Here is a 21,257-nt window from a genome sequence, read left to right as displayed (position 1 = left end):
CCCCCCCACCCCCCTTTAGTATGGATTCTTTCCCTTAGTCTTTTACAGTAGCGGTCCTATGCAGTATTTCTCTTTTTGTGCCTGACTAATTTCTAAAGTGAAGTATGTCTTATCCTTGTGTCTCTATCAAAAGTGGGAAAGCGGAAGATAGACCAAGAGGGCCGTATGTTCCAAGAAAAGTGGGAGCGAGCATACTTCTTCGTGGAAGTGCAGAATATCCCTACCTGTTTAATCTGTAAGCAGAGCATGTCCGTGTCCAAAGAGTACAACCTGAGACGCCATTACCAAACCAACCACAGCAAGCACTTCGACCAGTACACCGAAAAGATGCGCGACGAGAAGCTTCACGAACTCAAGAAGGGACTCACCGAATACCTCTTAGGATCAGAAACGGTGAGTGTGGAGCAAAACCAAGGATTTGCCAACGTGAGCCTGCCCGAAAGCACTGCCGTACAGCCCGTGGAAGACGTGGCTTGGAATTTATGGGAGAAGTTGCGTGAGAAAATCAAATCATTTGTGGCCTATTCTATCGCCATCAATGAGATCACAGACACAAACAACACCGTCCAGTTGGCCATCTTCATCCGTGGTGTCGATGAGAACTTCGATGTGTCTGAAGAACTTTTGGATACGGTGCCCATGACAGGTACCAAATCAGGGAATGAGATATTTTTACGTGTGGAGAAAAGTCTGAAGAAGTTTAACATAGACTGGTCGAAATTAGTAAGCGTGGCCTCTACTGGTACGCCTGCCATGGTCAATGTAAATGATGGGCTGGTCACAAAACTGAAGTCCAAGGTGGCCATGACCTGCAAGGGCGCCGATCTTAAGTCCGTCTGTTGCATCCTCCACCAGGAATCACTCTGTGCTCAGAAGTTGAAGATGGATCACATCATGGACGTGGTGGTAAGCACTGTGAACTGGATATGCTCCCGTGGACTGAACCACAGGGAGTTCACGACGTTGCTTTATGAACTGGACAACCAATATGGCAGCCTCTTATACTACACAGAGATCAAGTGGCTAAGTCGTGGGTTGGTGCTGAAGAGATTTTTTGAATCCTTGAAAGAAATTGACTCATTCATGGCATCCAAAGGGAAGCCTGTGCCTCAGCTGAGCTCTCAAGATTGGATCAAAGACTTGGCTTTTTTGGTGGACATGACAATGCATGTGAACACTCTGAACATCTCTCTCCAAGGACATTCGCTAATCGTTACGCAAATGTATGACTTGATCCGGGCATTCCTAGCAAAACTGTGCCTTTGGGAAACTCACCTGACAAGAAACAACTTGGCCCACTTCCCCACCCTGAAATCCGTTTCCAGCAATGACAGCGATGGCCTGAACTACATCCCCAAAATTGCAGAATTAAAGACAGAGTTTCAGACACGGCTGTCTGACTTCAAGCTCTATGAAAACGAGCTGACCCTGTTCAGCTCTCCTTTCTCCATAGAGATCGACCGAGTGCAGGAAGAACTTCAGATGGAGATGATTGATCTGCAGTACAACACAGTTCTGAAAGCCAAGTACGACAAGGTGGGGATTCCAGAGTTCTACAAACACCTCTGGAGCAGCTACCCGAAATATAAACACCACTGTGCCAAGATGCTCTCCATGTTCGGCAGCACCTACATCTGCGAACAGCTGTTTTCTATCATGAAACTGAGTAAAACCAAGTATCACTCCCAGCTGAAGAGTTCAGAGTGGGACTCTGTTCTGCACATCACAACGTGATGAAGGAGCAATGCTGGCAGTGCCCGGAGAACTGGAAAACCAGGGCAACCCTCTGGTCTCAAGAGATTATGAGAGGAAAGTGAATGGCGAAGTTATTTCTGGTTTCCAATGTTTTTCCTTTCGAATTTGAAGTGTAATTTGCAGTAACACACCTGTTTGTATGACCTTTTATGCTTCACCATAGTTCAGTAAAAACCAAGAACATTTTCATTGTGTTTCTAGTTACTTCCCTTTCTTGTACCTGGCCCATTTCCTTCATGTGCACCACCTGCTGGCGCTGAAGTTGGCACCTCAGAGTTCAAACCAGTCGGCAAGGCAGTAGACACAGGTGTGTGTATTCATTTCAGGGACTGCATGCACACACTTCTAGACCCCCTACGCTTGCATCATAGGTACGCCCTGCTGCTACATCATGAGATCCCATGTTTCCGAGTTCATGCTTAAGGAGAACCAGTTGGCGATGTAGCCACATGCTAAGAGTATTTCTGTATTATCCGTCTCGTCTTCCACATAAACCTAGAAAGGTCCAGCTTCAAATAGAAAACCCCAAAACCAAATAACACAGACCAGAAAAGACACATTAAGCTGAGGTGTTCTTTTTAGGTGAAAGTTTGAGAGCAAATGCCTTTCCCATCTGATCGTTGGTACGTAAAGTGTTCCATGACACGGATTTGCATCCTTCACCTAGGTCGGTAAGTCTCGCCTTGCGGCCTTGGGTCCTCCGTTTCCTTTCGTCCAAATTTGTACCCTTTTTGCCTTTGCATCTTTGCCTCCAGTTAAACACTGTCCTTTTGATTTTCTATAATTGATTGTTCTAAGGAACATGAGTTATGGTGTTGGCGGAGAATATTAAAAGCACCAGGGACTGCCAGAAGAACAAACCAATCTGTGTCAGAAGACATACAGCCAGAACGTTCCTTAGAAGCCAGCATGGTCAGACTTTGTCTCTCAGACTTCAGACATTATATCAGGAGGGACCTGGAGAGGGTCATCATGCTTGCTAAAGTGGAGGGTCAGTGAAAGAGAGGGAGACACCCAACAAGATAGATTGGCACAGTGGCAGCAGCCGTGGGCTGAAGCATAGCATTGATTATAAGCTTGGCACAGAACTGGGCACAGTTTTGTTCTTTTGTGCACAGGGGCACTATGAGTTGGTACTGACTCCACAGCACTTAACAACAACCAAGGGATATGTACCTCCAGAGTGGTATTGTTTATTCTATGGGCCTGTCTGTTGTTTGGCTGAAAGGTGGTCTCCCAGAATAGCTTCCGTTACAGGTCAAAGGGGGAATTACAGGGTCTTAGAGTCACTGTCAGACTAGTCTGGTCTTTTTGGACATTTGGCTTTTTTGTTCTATATTTTTCTCCCACTCTGTCCAGGACCCTCTGTTGTGGTCCCAGTCAGGGAGGTTGGTAGGGGTACTGGGTACCCTCTAGTTCTGCTAGTGCCAGGGTCATGGAAGCTGTGGTTCTGGTGGCCCATCAGTCCTTTAGATTAAGAACTCCCTTGAGTTCTTTTCTGTTGTTGTTGTAAATGTTTTCCTTAGAAATAATTGCAAATTTACAGAAAAGTTGCAAAATTTAAAAAAATAGAACGCTAAATACCCTTTGCTCAGATTTTCATACCTTTTACCCCTCTGTTTTCTTTGTTCACTTTCTGCTCTCATAGATGTATGGATAGATAGGTGAAGACAGACACAGACATAAACACAGACATAAACACAGACATAAACACAGACATACAGACCACACCCGACGCTGTCAGTGCGGTTCTGACTCACAATGACTTCATGTGTCACAGAGAACAGTTGCTCCATGGTGTTCTCTTGGTGGTCACCTTTACAGAAGCTGACCACCAGGATTTTCTTCTACCAGACCGCTGGATGGGTTCGAACCACCAGTGTTTCCATTAGTGGTGATTCTTGTGTGCCTTGGAATCAGTTCTGACTCATAGCGACCCTGCATAGAGTTTCTGAGGTTGTAAATCTTTACAAGAGCAAAAAGCCTCATTTTTCTCCCTTGGAGTGGCTGGTAGATTCAAACTACCGACCTTTCAGTGAGCAGCTCAGCTCATAACCCACTCCACTACCAGGGCCCCTTTTTCCATTCGAAGTCCAGCGCAAACCACTTGTTGGAGCGAACTCAAACCCAGTGCCGTCAAGTCAGTCTGGACTCACGGCAGCCCTGTGAGACTGAGTAGAACTGGTTTCTAAGATGGTAAATCTTTGCAGAAGCCAACTGCCACATCTTCCTCCTGAAGAGCAGCTGGTGGGTTTGAACTGCTGGCCTTATGGTTGGCAGTGGAGTTCTTTAACCACTGTGCCATCAGGGCTCCGCCTAGAGTTCTACATACATCCATGTTGCCATTATCTCAGTGCTACTGAACAGATTTTCTGCTCATAGTGACTCCATGTGATGGCGTGGAACAACCCCATAGGGTTTTCTAAACTGTCCTCTATGGAAGCAGATCATCAGGTCATCCTGCAGAGCTGCTGTGTGGGTTTCACCTACCAACCTTAACCACTGCGCCACCAGGGCTCCTTCATATACATGCACAAGGGAGCGTCAAGAAGATTGTGGGAATATGAAACGAAAGCATAGTGGAATTTTTCCACTAGCTTTTTGAAGCCCCTTGCATACATACCTTTGAGTCTATCCTGTACATAGAAGTTTCAGAAGGCCTGTGAGCTCTGTAATATTCCGGTGTCTGTTCTCAGAGTTCTGAGGGAAAGAGCCCGTGGCCCTTTACTCGTACTATCTCAGGGTCCTTCCTGTCAGCTCCCATTCCAGTGGGCCCCTGGCAGCGTTTTCCCTCCGAGAGAAAAATGTCTTTTAAAGGCACATACTAATTTGTGTTCCTGATCTCAAAATGTCACTGGAATTGTTGACCCAAACTTATAACTTGTGCGTGCTTTGTGTGTGTGTGTGTGTGTGTGTGTGTGTGTGTGATGTGAGGCTAGGTGACGAGGTCAGTTCATTTACCTGGGGTGGAGGGAGGAAGGCTGAAGGGTCTGGTGGGGTGGCTGCTCTCCAGGAAGCAGTGGCAGGAGGGGGAGACCAGCCTCCAGGTGTAGGGACAAGGCCTTAGCCTCAGGTGGGCCTCAGACAGGGCAATGGACAAGCCCTGTGCAGTTCCGTCCTGAGAGGTTAACTGCAGGCTACCTCCGAGACTCCGTTCCAGGGAGGCATGCCAGCCAGACTGGTTTCCACTGGGAGCTAGTGGAGAGGACCAAGCACCTGGACAAGTTGACAGGTGTCCAAAGTCACGCAGTCGATGGAGAAGTCAGGATGCAAACAGGATGCACATGACTCCAAAGTCCCCAACAGGTGTCTGTTGTATGGCCTCAGCTTGACGTCTATGAGGCGCCATGGTGGGAGAACAGCCAAGAACAGCTACGCTAACACCATGCTTGCCTTTGAATCAACCCGTAGGGCCACAGATTCCTTCTTGGCCCTGGAATGTATATTGGGACTGAATGGTTTGGGGTTGGGTGCCCATTAACTAATTCTGCCATGGACTGAACTTAGACTCTGTGGAAAATGGCTGAATGAGGGGGGTGGATGTCTGCAAAGGCAGCTCCCCAGAATGGCATGGTAGGAGATGTGGAGGGGCCCAGGCTGGAGCTGGGGGATGTGGTGGTGGGTTTCCAGTAGGGCCCAGGGGTAGGGTATGTACTGCATTTGTCCCAGGATTCTGTCTTCCCATCCCGGGCAGGCAGGGGAAGGGTAGACACATACTGTCCCCCTGAGAACTCTACAGCAGGGCATCTACCACGAGGCCCGACTCTGACCCCGGATCATGGCTCTGTGGGGTCAGGATAATGTAATGGGTCCAGAAACACACACCTGCGTTCACCTCAAGGCTCTGCCACCTACTTGCATTTTCGCCATCTGGGATTCTTAGTAAAATACCAGCCTGACATGGTTGCTCGGGCCTAGAGATGATGGACAGGATCAGGCATTTTGCCCGACCTCAAGATAATTGTGGTTGAACTCACACACATACTTTTAGAGGCCTTTTCCTGTCCCCACTCCCCTTCTGTGTTCTCCTATGTGTTCCTCTGTGGGACCAGAAATATGGAGAAAGTTCAGGAAACCATTGGAATGGACTACAAATTATGGAAGATATTTTCCTTTCTCTTGAAAATATTTTTCTTAATCTTTTGTTATATGAAGGACTCCAAAAAGTTCATGGAATTAAAAAATACTGGGATCTTACCACTCTTTAGATACAACCAAATACCTTGAGGGGATGAGTTGCTGGGCCTGGGGGCTCTGGGCCATACTTTGCGGGGACATCTAGGTTAATTGGCGTTAACATTCCACAAAGACAATGTTGTACATCCAACTTTGGTGAGTAGTGACTGGGGTCTTAAAAGCTCATGAGTGGCCATCCAGAGCCCACTGAGGTAGGAAATTTCCACCAGAAAGGACAAGTAGACCAGCCTGGAGTGGCTAGAAGAACAGAAGATACTTCGTGAAAGAAAGACCGGCAGGAAAAATCTGAAACAATAATGGCAGTCTGATTGATTACTACAAGAACAAGTAAGCTGTTCGCCTGGGAGCCATCAAAGTAAGTGGTCAGGACCCCTAAAAGCAAACCCCCTCCCAAGACTAAGACTCAAGGGGAATACATGAGCAGGCATGTGGTCTGGCTGGTGAGCACGTTGGTCACTGATAAAGGGAAGAGGGGGAAAAAACAGCAATGAAGTTGCAAGCTAAGCCCGACCACATTCAATAGACCCCTGTGAACCTGGGTGGAGACCTGGATGGCCAGCAGTATGGCAAGACCCGGGGACTCCATGACCACGGAAGACCAGAGCGGAGAGTGAAGTGTCTAGCTGATATGAAGTGAGGGGAGATGCATAGGAACACCCATACTTGCAGATAATACCTACTTGACCTGGCTTCGATGGCTGGATGATCAGAACTTGACTAGAAGAAGAAAGAAGAGTGGGGAAAAAAAGAGTAAACCTGCTACAATTTGATAATCTTTACCTATACGTATGGATATAGTAGCTCAAAAAAGGGAACAAATCTTTACAGCGAGGATCACTCCCACCCCCTCAGTACACAGGGTTGACAGGGATGGGCAACTGAGACACTGGCTACACAAAATGGGGGGTCTATAAAGGCAAGAAGTGACTGGCTTACAAGCTTTCAAGAGGGAGCCTAGTTCCAGACGGGACAGGATAAGGTAGAATCACCACTGGATGGTTTTCAATCTGTTAGGACTGGGCTGGCGAAAGGAAATGGGGCTAAGACTTGTGTGGTACAATAGTGAATCATTGCCATGAGGACTGACTGTAAGGGTAGGAAATATAGAGGTAGATGTTTTTTGACAAAAGAAGGAGAGTGATTGATTTTGCAGCCCAGAAGCGGAGGCCCCTGGGACCATCAATTGAGAAGAATGGAGAGTGGGGCCCTACCTAGAGAGGCAGTGATGCCAGGGATGGAGACAGAGACAGCGACGTGGACAGATAGAGCAGCTGGGGACACTGGTCTCAGGGAGGGAGAAGGGCTGTGTGCTGGTGGCTGGGGGGCAGGCCTGTGTGGTATATCCTTTGGTTATAATCATTGCAATGAAACGAAATACGATAGGCTGAATGTAATGCTGGTGTTTGTTTTCCCATGTAAACCTCACAATAAAAACTTTAAAAACAACAACTCCTGAGCGGCCATCTAAAGTACAACTATGGTCTTCCCCTGTTCCAGAGAAAGGAAGAGTAAAGCAAATTGAAGACACATGGAAACAATAAGACCAATGGACCAATGGATCATGTGAACACCATCTCCATGTTCCTGAGACCAGAAGAACTAGATGGTGCCTGGCTACCACGCCAATTGATCTCATTAGAAGGCCTCAGATAAAGTGGGAGAAAAATGTGAAACAAAACTCCAAGTCATATAACAATGTATATGACAGAATTACTTGTTGGCTGATGGAACCCCCAAGACTCTGGCCCTTGGTCATCCTTCAGGTCTGGAAATGAACACACCCTCGTGACTCAATTTTCAACCAAACAATAGAGACGTCTATAAGGAAACTGGTAACACTAGAGAGGTCAAACGGACAGAGTTCAGAAGGGTTAGGAGAGAAGGAGGAATGGAAACAGGAAGTGAAGGGAGGAAGTGGGAGGAGTGACGTTACATTGTGGGGATTGTATGAATTGTTAAATGGAAAACTGCTCTGCTCTGCAAACCTTTACCCAATCCACAATTTAAAAAAAAAAAAAAGCTTAAAGGGAAAAAATAGTCATGAAATTTTTCCACGATATTTTTGAACAAGCAAGGTGGGCTTGTGATTTAATTTTCCAGCAAATCAGTGACATCAAACCAGTGGCCATTGGAAAGATCCCAACTCACAGTGAACCCCATGTGTATCAGAGTAGAATGTACACCATAGGATTTCACTGACTGGTTTTTCAGAAGTACATCACCAGGCATTTCTTTTTGAGACACCTCTGAGTGGATTTGAACTACCAGCCTCTTGGTTAGCAACCAAGCACTTAACCATTTGTGCCACCCAAGAACTCCTGGCAAACACAATGTAAAAATGCACTCACGGTTGCAGACTCCAGGACAGTGTTCTAGGTCCCTCTCAACGCTTTCACACCCCCACCGTTCTCTTGAAAAGCACGTCTTTCTTGTCAAGTTTCTATCTCAGGGGGACCAGCCTTGCGCACCCTCACCCTGGCTCCACAGCTTTCACTCTCACCCACAGCCACCAGGACGAGCTTCGTCTTTGACAAGGTTTGGGGCCCCAGTGCAGTGGCTTTGCATTTTGGGAAAGACTGGCATAGGTTCTGAGGCCAGTAAGGAGCTCTGGTAGCGTAGTGGTTATGAATCGTGCTGTTAATCTCACAGTCAGCAGTTCGAAACTACCAGCTGGTCTGCAGGAAGCTTTCTGCTTCCATAAAGATTTACAGCCTCAGAAACCCTGTACAGGGTCATTATGAGTCTGAACTGACTCCACAGCACATAACAAGGTCTATTCATCAGTGAACGGTAACCTTCTGCTCTGCATATGCAGAGATACGCCCCATAAAAAGATCTCACTGGTTTTGGCCCAGTCCTGTAGGATAAGCACTGGACTGCTAACCGAAACGTCTGTATTTCCAACCCAACAGCAGCTTTTGGAAACCCTTTGGTGGTAGTGGTATGGTGCTGTAGGTTAGTGTGCTGGACTGCAAGGTCGGTTTGGACCGCAAGGTCAGCAGTTCTAGCTCACCAGTTGCTCCTTGGAAATACAGTGGTTACGAATTGGGCTGCGAACCTTAAGGTCAGCGGTTCGAAACTACCAGCCGCTCTGCGGGAGAAAGATGAGGCTTTCTACTCCAGTAAAGATTTACACCCTCGGAAACCCTGTACAGGGTCGCTATGGGTCGGAACCGACTCGACGGCACTTAATAACAACAACGAGTTGGTACACCGACTCGACAGCACTTAACAACGATGGTGGCGATGGTTACGTGCATTGGAGTCGATTCTGACTCACAGCTACCCTTTAGGCGGTTCAAACCGAACATCCGCATTTTGGAACCCTATACAGGGCTGCTATTGATTGATGGCACTTAACAACATAGGGTTTCTGAGGCTTTTAATCTTTACAGGAGCAGAAAGTCTAATCTTTCTCCCGCGGAGCTGCTGGTAGATTCGAACTGCTGACCTTGTTGTTAACAGCCTAACTCACCCACTAGCTCCCAGAGCACCTTGTAAACCCTATACAGGATTGCTATTCGGAATCAACTCGAAACCACCACCACTTGCTAAGAAGTACACACTAGTTCACAAATCCACCCTGACCGACTGCAGCCCACCTTGTCCACCCCTGACTCTCCCGATGGGCCAGACTGCTTCTGTCCAGAGAGGATGGAGGATGAAATGGGATGAGTTCCTCTTTGCCCTTTGTTGTTATGGGCCGTGGAGTCGGTTCCGACTCACAGCAAACCTGTACAGGGTGTAAATCTTTACAGGACACGAGTAGAAAGCCTCATCTTTCTCCCGCGGAGCGGCTGGTAGTTTCGAACCGCTGACCTTTAGGTTCGCAGCCCGATTCGTAACCACTACGCTACCAGAGGTCCTTAGCTCTGTGCAAACCTGTTGTTGGCCAAGTCCTGACCTTGGCTCTTGCAACTTCCCCCAGTAGGACGCAAGGCCCCCAGTGCTGATTCTAGAAACGAAGAGACAGTGCACAGAGCCTGCACAACTCCAAGCAACATTTATTGAGGGTGGCTGGTAGTCAGGTGGGGCGGGCGCTAGGACGCGTATGTACAGGAGGCTTCCCGGGACCAAGGGCGGGAAGAGGGGACAGCACCAGGCTCAGACCGCAGACGCCAGCTTCCGCTTGGTGCTCTCGCTGCACCGGTGCAAGATGAGGTCGGCGCTAGGCCGCGGGGGCACCGCCGGCTGCGGCTTTGCACGCTCCGCTTGTGACTTCTCCTCTGTGGGCGGACCGCGCAGTGGTGAGGGTCCCCGCCCGCCTGCTATTTCAGAAACCACGGTCCCCGCCCCGCCAGCGTCTGTATTCCCGAAGCCGCGCCCAAGCGTTCAGCGTCCAGACACCTCTCTCTCAGTCCGGCCCCCGAGAACCCCAGCCTTTCCCCCGCCATAGGCCTCACCCCTAAATCCTACTGCCCGCGCCCTCGTCCTCACTTTCGCAGCCGGGCCTCGGCGCTTTGCTGGGGAGATGCCCTCTCTGAGTCCCGCCCCCTCTACATTAGGCCCCGCCCACATATCCCCGCCCCCTCTCGTGCCGGCATCACGCTGCGGGAGCCTAGAGGTTCGGCGGTTCCAGGAGCTTCCTCCTCTGAGTCCCGCCCCACAATGCCCCGGCCCCTCCCTCTCTATTGTGAGGCCTCTATGGTGGGCCCCGCCCCTAGGGCCCCAGCGCTGGGCGATCCGAGGCGCAGCCTCCTTGAGTCACGCCCCCCAGGACTCCGGCCCCATCCCTCGACCATAGGCCCCGCCCCTAGAACCCCGCCCCCTCCCGCACCGGCGCTCAAGCAGCTTGGCCGCAGTGCTCTGCGGTTCAGGGAGGCCGTTTCTGAATCACGCCCCACAGTACCCTGGCCCCACCCCTGGATCATAGGCCCAGCCCCTAGAGCAACCCATCACTGGCACCCGCACTCACGCAGCCGGGTCCCAGCACTCTCGGGTCCGGGCCGCACCGGGCGGCGGCGCTGCTGCAAGTAGCGGACGCTATTGCGGCGATAGGTGTCCTGGCTTAGGCGCTTCCGCGACCGCTGGTGGATGCTGTGTGCGTTGCGGATGGACGACCTGGGCGGCAGGACGGGGCGTGGATCAGAGCCCGGTCCACCTCTCGGCGCCCCGCATCTCGACCAAAGGCTGGCCCGAGGCGGTAGAGGGCAAGCGGGGAAAGGGATGGCGAGGCGGGATGCGGACTCCGGCCCTGACCTGCCCTCCCCGACGCAGACCTCGACCTGCTTACCACCCACCAACGCCCTTCGACTTCAGAGCCCTTTGCGCGCATCTCACCCACCCAGGGCACTGGCGTCCTCACTCAGATAACTCACACTGCTCCACCCTGCAGATCCAGGGTGTGGACCAACGGGGTGAGCCCGTGGTGCCCCTAGTTCCCAGATCCGCTTGACCCAGGGGCCCTCGTTCACCTGCGGGGCGGCGCCCCTCTGCTCTTGATCTGGCGTCGGGCCTGGGCCAGGTCTTGCCCGGACTTTTCCAGGTACATGGAAGGGAAGTAGCCTGTAATGTCCTCTTTCCTGCAATCGACACAACCTTTGAGACAATATGCAGTGTGGGGTTCAACCTGACCAGCAACACACGCAGCCCCTGTGGCCTCAGTTTCCCTTCTATACAACACCGGGCCACCCAGGTCTAGCGTTCCTCATCTTCCTTTTAAAATCGTGTAGGAGAAAGAAGTTAGCCGACCCAAATCTTCCAGAGGATGTGTTTGGCCTAAAATATCTACAATATTATGTTTGTCAATTTTTTTTCTTTTAAGGACATTACCATCTGTGTCCTAAGAAATCTTTCTTTGCCTTATACCTCCAAGTCACCAAAGTTTTCTCCTATGTCTTCCCGAAGGCTTTTGTGTTTTAGGTTTTATACTTAATAAAACCTGTGATTCTTTCCAAATAAAATGTTTGTCTATAGTGTGAGCTTGGAAATGCCGTGGCTCCATACTGTAAGTGCAGGACTGCAAACCACAAAGTCCTTAGTTGAGCCGGCCAGCCGCTCAGCAGGAGAAAGATGAGACTTTCAGCTCCCTGGAAGATTTAAAACCTTGAAAACCCATACAGGGTCGCTGTGAGTCAAAACCGACTCCATGGCATTTACCAACACCAAAATACGTGTAAGAGTCCTGGAGTGGTGCTGTAAGATAAGCATTGGACTGTTAACCAGAAGGTCGGTGGTTCAAACCCACCAGCCACTCCTTGGAGATCCTGCACCGGTCGCTATAAGTCAGAACTGACTCCAAGGCACTTAACAACAGCAACAACAAAAATGGGAGAATCACAAGTTGATTCTTTGGGATGCATGATAGTGGGTAGCTAGACGTGGGTCAACAAAGATGAGAAGCACTGTTTCAACGTCTCCCAGCCAAGGATCATGCTGAGTGTAACCTCAGTTTGCTGAGGGTCTGAGTTGGGCCTGGGATCCCGAGCTATGTGAACCCAGCAAGGACCCAGGCTGGCCCATTGCTCCAGGGAGCAATGGCCTGGGGAGTCCCTGGGACTCTGTTTTCCTTCCAAACTTTAAAAAACAAACAACTCCCCTGGAACCATCAAGTGAGAAGAGCAGAATGCGGGGCCCTACCCAGAGAAGCAGTGACGCCAGAGATGGAGACAGAGATGATGACGCTGAGAGGGAACAGCTGGGGACTCTAGATCCAGAGAGGGAGAGGGGCTGTGTGCTGACCACAAGGGGGGAGGCTTTTGGGTATACCCTTTGGTTGGTTGATGATGCATGGAGGAGATTGTAACCATGGCAATGGAACAATGTATACGATGGGATGAATGTAAAACTAATGTTCTCCCATGTAAACTATCACATAATTCACAATAAAACATTAAAAAAAAAAAACAACTCACTGCCACTGAATTGATTATGAATCATAGCACCATTGTATAGCATTTCTGAGACTAAATCTTAAGGGAGCAGAAAATCTTAGTTTTCTCTTGGGGTGGCTGGTGGGTTTGAACTGCTGACCTTGTGGTTAGCAGTTGGGTGCTTATCCCACAGTGCCACTAGTTTTCTCTCAGAACAAAAATAATAACACTAATTAATATTTTTTTCATTCATTCAGGGGATTTACCAGATGGAAATTATAATGAAATGTGTAAAAGAAAAATCAAGGATGGAAACTATGTAAGAATTGATTCAACAATTTACTGTGTTCACAGAGAGACTAGTCAGAGGATAAAACCCTGAGTTGCAAAGGGAAACTGGACCTCCTAAGACAAGGACACCACGGGGCAGGCAGTAAGGAGCATGTCCTCAGACAAGGACACCATGGGGCAGGCAGGAGTCCAGAGAAGGCAGTGGCTTGCCCAGAACTCAGGACTGATTCTCAGTGGAGGGGATGGAGGGACACTCTCCTACCTGACAACCCACCAGCCATCCAGGAGCTTATGAATGACCTCGATGGCCTCGCCCTCATCCAGGGACATCTCATCCTTCTCCACAGCAGTGTAGGCCTTGATGGTGATGTAAGGCTCACCTGGTCCAGGCACAGGAGGTAGGGAGGGGGTGTGAGGGTCTGCCCAGCAATGAATGGGCTCTCCATCCCTGCTCTCCTGCCTGGGCACATACCTCCTTCAACTGGCCCACACCCACTTGGCTCCATGATGTGCCCTCTGCTGTTATGGATTGAAGCTTCTAACCCCATTTAGAAATAGGCCTTCCTTTGTTATGTTAATGAGGCCATATCTGTGAAGGGCATGTCCCTTTTGAGCTATGAGCAGATAAAGCAGAGATGGGGTGAGACAGATGCCACACCACATGATCTCCAAGGAATCAGGAACAGAAACTGGCAAGAGACAAGTGCCAACAGACAGAAAGCCTTCCCCCAGAGTCAGTGAGAGAACTCAGACTTCCAGCCTCCAAAACCATAAGAAAATATCTGTTTGTTAAAACCACCCCCTTATGGTATTTTTGTTACAGCCGCACTAAGAAACTAAAGCAGTGGCGAGTCTAATTTTGTTTCAAACCTGTGGAGCCCATCCAACCTGTTTGTGTCTGTTTGGGGAACTCTGATTTACTGTTCATACCACCACCTCCAGGAAGCCCTCCTTCCTGGGCCTCAGTTTCTGGGCTCATCATTTGGCTTCCCATTTAACCTGGCCCCATGCCCACAGCCTCCAACATCCCAGGCTGACATTGTCCCTCCCACCCCATCTTCTGTTCCACCTCTCTTAACCAAGGGCACCCCTACCCACCTGGGCCTGAGTCTCAAGGCCTCAGCCCTGACATCCCCTCTGCCCAGTGCACAATTATGTCAGACCTCTTCTGGATGCCAGAATTGATGCCCTCTGCCCTTCCTGCCCCCCTGCCATGGCTTTCAGGGTGAAGGGTGGGGCACCTTCGTAGTTGGGCTCTGGGTCCTCCAACTCGTCAGGACTGTCCATGGGCTCCAAGTAGGATGCTGGGACCCAGCCACGCTTCGCCTTCATCTGACAGAACCACCAGCCTGTGCCAAGAAGGTAAATCGGGGACGTCTCGGGATGCAAGGGCATACAGCTCAAACTCCCAGCTTCAGAACCATCACACAGAGAGTCACAAACTGTCCGCTCTGAAGCCACATCACGCTCAGGGACACCTGCCATCCAAGTGTAATCTCCATAAAGGTGCAATCACACCGTGGAAGCTACACAGAGACCCTCTGCCGCCCCCTGGTGGCCCGAGTCTGCCTCAGGCCAGAGTCCTGGGGTCGGGGTGGAAGGGGCCTTAGGGCACTGGGGCTGGGCTGGGGTCTGACCGCTCTCGCTCTTCTCCACCACATCCACCACATCGCCCGTGGCCAGAGCCATCTCGGTGCCTGAGCTCTTCTCGTAGTCAGCGATGACGCGGTACGTCTGCAGGATGATGGGTCCCGTAATGTCTGGGTGGAGGGGGCAGAAGAGTGCACACTGTGGGAGGGGCTCGTTCTCCTGGATCTCTCCAGAGGTTCTCACTGGAGCCCCAAGACAGCCCCTGACACACCAGCCCTGTCAGCTGTAAAACACCAGAAACAAGTTCCTCTCTTAGCACCAAGTAGGTCCCAAAGCAGCCCTGGTATGGTGGGGTACCTGCTTGGAGGTTTGAACTCATCAATCACTCTGTGAGAGACAGATGTGGCATCTACTTCCATAAGGACCAAAGCCTTAGGAATCCTATAAAGGAGTCCTGTTGTGGTGCTGTAGGATAAGCAAGCACTGGACCATTCACAGCAAGGTGAGCGGTTCAAACCCACCTGCCACCACTCTGAAACCCTATATAGGGTGCTATGAGTTAGAATAGACTCAACAGTAGTTAACAACAACAACCCCATAACAACTATGACTGCCAAGTCGATTCCCCCTCATAAGCTAAAACTGGTCCATAGGATTTCCAAGGCTGTATGGCTTTATGGAAGCAGACAGTCATATCTTTCTTCTGAGGAGCAGCTGGTGGGTTGGAACCGCCAACCTTTTGATTAACAATACAATGTTTAACCCACTGTCCCACCAGGGCTTCTTTGGAAACCCAATGGGGCAGTTCCACGCTGCGTCTCTGTGAGTTGGAATTAACTCTCCAGCCAGAGGCTGAGTGGTCTATGGTGGTGCAAACAGTTAACGTGCTCAGTTGTGACAGAAAGGTTGGTGGTTCGAGTCCACCTAGTGCTGGGGAAGGAAACATGTCTCCTCCAGGGAGCTCCCCTCACTGTGCAGAGACCCTCTTTAGAGTGGGGGCCAGGACCATCCACCCAGTGACCTGCACTTCCCCACACACCCTGTGCCGGAGCCCTGCCTGACTTCCGCGCTCACCGGCTATATTAGTCTTGCCGTCTTTGGGCATTAGGTATGTCTCTGGCTTTTTCACCCTGCAAGAGAAGGTGAACACTCTGAGTTAGACACTGGGTTCCTGCCGGAGACAGGCCGACCTACAGCAGACAGGCCGACCCACAGCAGACAGGCCGACCTACAGCAGACAGGCCGACCTTCCCAAGAGAAGAAGGAACATGTGAGACGAAGGGGCACCCTGGAGACGAGGCAGAACCCACGCTGCCCAGGAAGTGGAATGTCTTCTTGCTGGTCCCACTGAGGGCCTTGGGGGAGTCGCTACCAGTAGGCCCTCCTTCAGTGGGTTTGCTAGAGTCACAGTCATCCCTGGGTGAAAACGTTCAACTCGGAGGCACCTTGGCTGGCAGGCCCAGCAATCTACTTCCAAAAAATCAGAGCACACCGTCTGGAGCAGAGGTTTGGGAAAGGCCCTTGTTCCTCCTTCTGGAGCCTGAAGGGGTGGCACACCCCTCCTCTCACCCCTGAGGAGAACACAGACAGGGTGCTCTGCAAGCATCAACAGGAAGGGTGGAATAACCCTGTCTGTCTCTCTGTGGCAGCCTGGGTGCCAAAGGAGGGTCAGGGCCTGCCCAGCCTGTCTCCCTCCGCCTCTCTGGTGTCCACTAAGATGGGAGAGGCAAAGGCAGGCAAGGGCCATGTCAGCACGCCTCACTGCGGTGTGTAAGAGCTCCACATTTACAGTTTGTAAGCATTCTGGTCCCACCACCTCCTTTCAGATGGAGAAACTGAGTTTCAAGAGGGCAGTAAGACGATCCAAGGTCCAGCCATGGGTCAGGATGTGAACCGAGGACCAAAGAGCTGCCCAACACTGAGAGAGCCCCCAAGCCCTGAGAGCCTCCCCAGTCCTGAGGGTTCCCCCAGTACCCAAGAGCTCCCAGACTCAGCCCCAGGGAGCCAAGGTGGAGACTGTCTGAGCAGTGATTATACTCCTAACTCCTGTCCAGCTGTGTGACTTAGGAAAAGTGGCCTTCCCTCTCTGAGCTTCTGTATCCACCTCCTCCCTGCAGTGCTGAAGCCTCCTGCCCTCCCCTGCCCGAGGAGGGAGGAGGAGGTGACCACTCACTGGCTGTCCATGGGCAGCTTGAGGTCGTCGGGACGCACCTTGAAGAAGTCCAGCAGGTGGGGGCATCGAGAGATTTTGATGGGCAGGCCCATGAGGGCGCTGTAGTAGTCGGTCAGGGTGCCCTGGCGGCTCTCAGCTGTCCGCTGACCGTCAAACCAGCGGGGGGCTGAGGGCAGGGTGGGGGGCATGAGAGAACCGTCAGCACATTTCTTCAGGCCAGGTCTGCTGAGACAGTAGGTAAAGGGACCCACATAGAAGGCCCACCCAGGTGATAGTCCATCCCTCACCTGGTAAATGGGGGATAATCCTGTTCTCTGGGTTGATGTCCCCCGCCTCGATAGGGAACATTTCCTTTAACATTTTCTAGACATTAAAGAAAAGAAGATGTAAAGGGATGTTCTTTATAGCATACCTTGGTGGAAGCATAAAGTTGGAATCACCTCCACAGCCTGCTTCCCCATCTTTCATGCCAGAAACTTCCCCGGTTCCTATCTCCCACCCCACACCCAAGCCTCCAGCAAATCCTTTCAGCTTCCTTCCAAAAATCAATGACGAATCTGACCCTCCTCACCAACCCCCCATTGCCATTACCATCCCCTTGGTCCATGCCTAGGTTATTAGGAAAGCCCCCTCACATGTTTCACTGCCCCCCCTCTCCCACTTGTCTAGTCTTAACCCAGCAGGCAGAGGGATCCTATGAAAATGAAGCTACGCTGGGCTCAGAGTTTTCGCATGTAAATCTCGGAGAGAGCCGAGACAGTTCTTCAGTGTTGACAATTCCACCTCATTGTGCCCCAGGTGCATCAGAGCAGAACTGCACTCCATAGAGTCTTCAGTAGCTGACTTGTTGGCAGTGGATCACCAGGCCTTTCTTCCGAGGTGCTTCCAAGTGGACTTGAACCTCCAACCTTCCCAACAGCAGCTGAGCATGTTAACTCTTTGCACCATGCAGGGACTCCACAAAGCAAGAGGACCTGGCTCTTAGGTGTCAGGGTGTCAGGATTATCAACCTTTCTTTTGATATGGTCAGAGTTCCTGGGTTGGTAACAAGAGACATCCAGAGACACCTCAGAAGAAAGTCCTGGTGATCATCCTCTCAACAATCACAGTTATTGAAAACCCTGTGGAGCAGTTGTACTTGGAAACACATGAGATGTCGGCAATGACACCTCAGTAAGTGGTCTGGATTTGTTTGTTTGTTTTTTAAAGTACATTCAGGGGCTCTAAGGAGTCCTGGTGTGGCACTGTGGGCTAATGCATCAGACTGCAAAGTCATTTGAACTGCAGGGTCAGTGGTTCAAGCTCACCAGTAGGGTCGGAGTCAACTTGACGGCACTTAACAACAACAACAACAACAAGGGGTCCTAATTGGAGTTCTGGTGTAGTGCTATAGGATAAGCACTGGACTGCTAACCTCAAGGTTGGTGGTTCAAAGCCACCCGTCACTCCTCATACTTCATACAGGGTCACAACTGGACAACACTTAGCAACAATAACGGGGTTCCCGATTAGGGAACAATAACGGGGTTCCCGATTAGGGAGCAATAACGGGGTTCCCGATTAGGGAACAATAACGGGGTTCCCGATTAGGGAACAATAAAGGGGTTCCCGATTAGGGAACAATAACGGGGTTCCCGATTAGGGAACAATAACGGGGTTCCCAATTAGGGAATAATAACGGGGTTCCCAATTAGGGAGCAATAACGGGGTTCCCAATTAGGGAACAATAACGGGGTTCCCAATTAGGGAACAATAAAGGGGTTCCCAATTAGGCCAGGATGAAACCTTCAGTCTGACAGAGTGAATATGTTCTGGAAACACCAGGTGGTCCTGGTGTGGGCTGGGGATATTCCAGGTTCTACCGGTGCCCCCACCCCACCACACTAGGATGCTCTCCCAAACCCGGGGCACTCACGTGGAACTCGTAGATCTCCGTGAACCGCCGGTAGACCACCTTCTCTGACAGGTCCTGCCACTTCACCAGGAACATGTACACCTACAGTGGGGGCGGATTGGGGGAGTCTTGGTCAGCTCCAGAGGGGGCCTGGGAGCCCTACCCCCTGGTGGGAGAACACAAGAACCAGGGTGGTCTGTCTGGGGCAACTCAGGCCACAGGAAGGGCTACATTTCATGAATTCGGAAGCAAGATCCCCATGTATCAATAGGGGATTCAATGAGGACCTAACTCCCAGGACAGCTGTGAGAATTCAGAGGTATAGCAAAGGGGGCAGGACCCACAGAGTTCTTGCCCATGGGTGCAAGTCCAAGGGGGTATTCGAGAGACCAGCCTCTAATCATATCATACGCAAACACACACACTGTCAAGGCTTGGACTGGGGGGCACAAACTTAGAGAGGGCCACTGGTCCCTCATTACCCACTCTGTGCCTTACATGGAGAGTTACATACATATACAATGAAACAACTCAGGCAGATATTGTATAATCCCATCTCTATAAACTATCCATGATAGAAAATACATAGAGTCAAAAAAATAGCTTCATGTTTGCCAGGGGCTGGGCTGGGGGCAGGGAAGTGACTGTTAATGACTTCTTACTGTCAGATGCTGAGTAGGTTCTAACCCATAATGACCTGTTTCTGAGGAGCAGCTGGTGGGCTTGAACTGCTAACTTTGTGGTTCTCAATCCAGAGCTAATGAGTATGGGTTGCAAAATGTTCTTAATTAAATAACTTCATCAACAGCTGCACAGCTCCACAAACATATTAAAAACTATGGAACTGGACACTTTCACTAGATGATTTGTAATGGTATGTACATTTTATCTCAATGAAGCGCTTATTAAAAAAGAAGGGACTCTATAAGGAAAAATAAGCATGCAAAAATAGCTAAGGGAATCTTACCAGTTAAAAAAAATAAATTTTAACAAATCTCTGACATACACAGCAAACAAAAACCTCAAAGGCATTGTGCAGAAGCAGAGACTGAAGTCTAATTCCACTGAAAGGACACTCTGGAGCAGGCAAAACTCATTTAGGGGGAAATTGATCAGAAGAGCGATTGCCGTTGGAAGGTGGTGACGGGGATTGACTGGGCACGAGGGAATGTTTTAGGGTGACAATCACGCACTACATCTTGGTGGAGGTATGTAGGAAAATGCACTGTCAAAGTCAGCAAGTGTATCCTTTAGATTTGTGAATTTCATTTTATGTCAAATTCACAGGAAAAGAGAAATACTGTCTTGCAGCTAGTGACATGAATGCTGGTATGGTGTTGTGTTAATGTGCTAGACTGCAAAGTTGGTTTGAACTACAAGGTCGGCAGTTCAGGCTCACCAACTGTTCCTTGGAAGCTCTATACAGGGTCGTTATGGATCGGAACCAACTTGATGTCACTTAACAAGAAGTTAGTAACATGCATGCTTAAGTATTTAAGGAGAAGTGTACTGGGGTCTCACTGAACCCTGATGGCACAGTGGAAAGCACTAGATTGCTAACTGAAAGGTTAGCAGTTTGAACCCATCAGCCACTTTGTGAAAGAAGCATTTGGCAGTCGGCTTCAGAAAAGATGACGGCCTTGAAAAGTCTCCGGGGCCATTTCTACTCTGTCCTAGTAGGTTGTTATAAACTGGAATTGACTAGGTAGCAAGAGTTTCTGCACTGATGTTTACAACAGATAAATGATAAAGCAAGTGTGTTGTTAAGTGCCATGGAGTCGGTTCTGACTCATAGCGACCTTGAATAGGGCTTCCGAGGAGCAGCTGGTGAGTTTGAATGGGCAACCTTGTGTTCCGGTGCATTATCCTACAGCGCCACACCAGGACTCCATCCATTAGACTAGGGATGAATATTAGACTTTTTCTATAGAAAGTCAAATGATGAATAATTAAATTTTTGCTGACCATGTGGTTTCTGTCCCAATATCCAACTGCATCATTGTAGCACAAAACAACCATTGTCAATATGTAAATAAATGAATGTGGGGGAAGAAGGGAGCAAATCCCTAAAAAGCAAGAAATACATGGGGAGACTAGCCCTCTCAGATATTAAAACAGATATAAAGCCTCTATAATTAAAACGGTGGTACTAGCATATGAGTATAAAAACTGGAGAATCAGACTAAAAAATCTAAAAACACATCTAAGAGCATGTGGGATTTCATATATGGTAAAGGTGGCATCTCAGATCACACGAATAAAGGTGGATTTTTGAAAATCTGGTGTTGAGCCTAACAGGGTAGCCTTTTGAGCAGATGAAATTAGATCACTAACTAACACCATACACCAGAAGAAATCCCACATGGTTCAGAGTTCAAAAGACTGAAAACAAAACCATACAAATGCTAGACGGAGAGATGAATGGGAAGGTTTTCAAACTATGACTCAAAACCCAAGGCAATAAAGGAAAAGACTAATAATTCAAATATATGAGCTAAAAATTCAAAGAAAAACTTTTGCATAACATATATTATTGCTCTGGTAG

At 49.7% G+C, this 21,257-nt stretch overlaps 2 protein-coding genes across 2 annotated transcripts in view; one reads left to right on the top strand and one right to left on the bottom strand.

The window, feature by feature from the left end:
- The window catches only part of LOC102818476 (general transcription factor II-I repeat domain-containing protein 2-like), an 80,760-nt gene extending 79,026 nt beyond the window's left edge, over nucleotides 1–1,734 (top strand). Inside the window, exon 15 of the mRNA XM_006859843.1 lies at nucleotides 134–1,734. Coding sequence (XP_006859905.1) covers nucleotides 134–1,734 — 1,601 coding nt within the window. The remainder of the gene's footprint in view (nucleotides 1–133) is intronic.
- An 8,322-nt stretch (nucleotides 1,735–10,056) lies between these two features.
- The window catches only part of NCF1 (neutrophil cytosolic factor 1), a 20,534-nt gene continuing 9,333 nt past the window's right edge, over nucleotides 10,057–21,257 (bottom strand). Inside the window, exons 2-11 of the mRNA XM_006859714.1 lie at nucleotides 18,734–18,814; nucleotides 17,106–17,181; nucleotides 16,819–16,984; nucleotides 15,720–15,775; nucleotides 14,693–14,815; nucleotides 14,297–14,404; nucleotides 13,318–13,435; nucleotides 11,367–11,474; nucleotides 10,868–11,013; nucleotides 10,057–10,178 (exon numbers count right to left, since the gene is read on the bottom strand). Of these exons, the coding sequence (XP_006859776.1) occupies nucleotides 10,057–10,178; nucleotides 10,868–11,013; nucleotides 11,367–11,474; nucleotides 13,318–13,435; nucleotides 14,297–14,404; nucleotides 14,693–14,815; nucleotides 15,720–15,775; nucleotides 16,819–16,984; nucleotides 17,106–17,181; nucleotides 18,734–18,814 (1,104 nt within the window). The remainder of the gene's footprint in view (nucleotides 10,179–10,867; nucleotides 11,014–11,366; nucleotides 11,475–13,317; nucleotides 13,436–14,296; nucleotides 14,405–14,692; nucleotides 14,816–15,719; nucleotides 15,776–16,818; nucleotides 16,985–17,105; nucleotides 17,182–18,733; nucleotides 18,815–21,257) is intronic.

Source organism: Chrysochloris asiatica, unplaced genomic scaffold (genome assembly GCF_000296735.1).
Source record: "Chrysochloris asiatica unplaced genomic scaffold, ChrAsi1.0 scaffold00034, whole genome shotgun sequence".
NCBI lineage: Eukaryota > Metazoa > Chordata > Mammalia > Afrosoricida > Chrysochloridae > Chrysochloris > Chrysochloris asiatica.
Note: the sequence above shows the minus strand (reverse complement) of the source record. Positions and strands in the feature narration are given on the sequence as shown.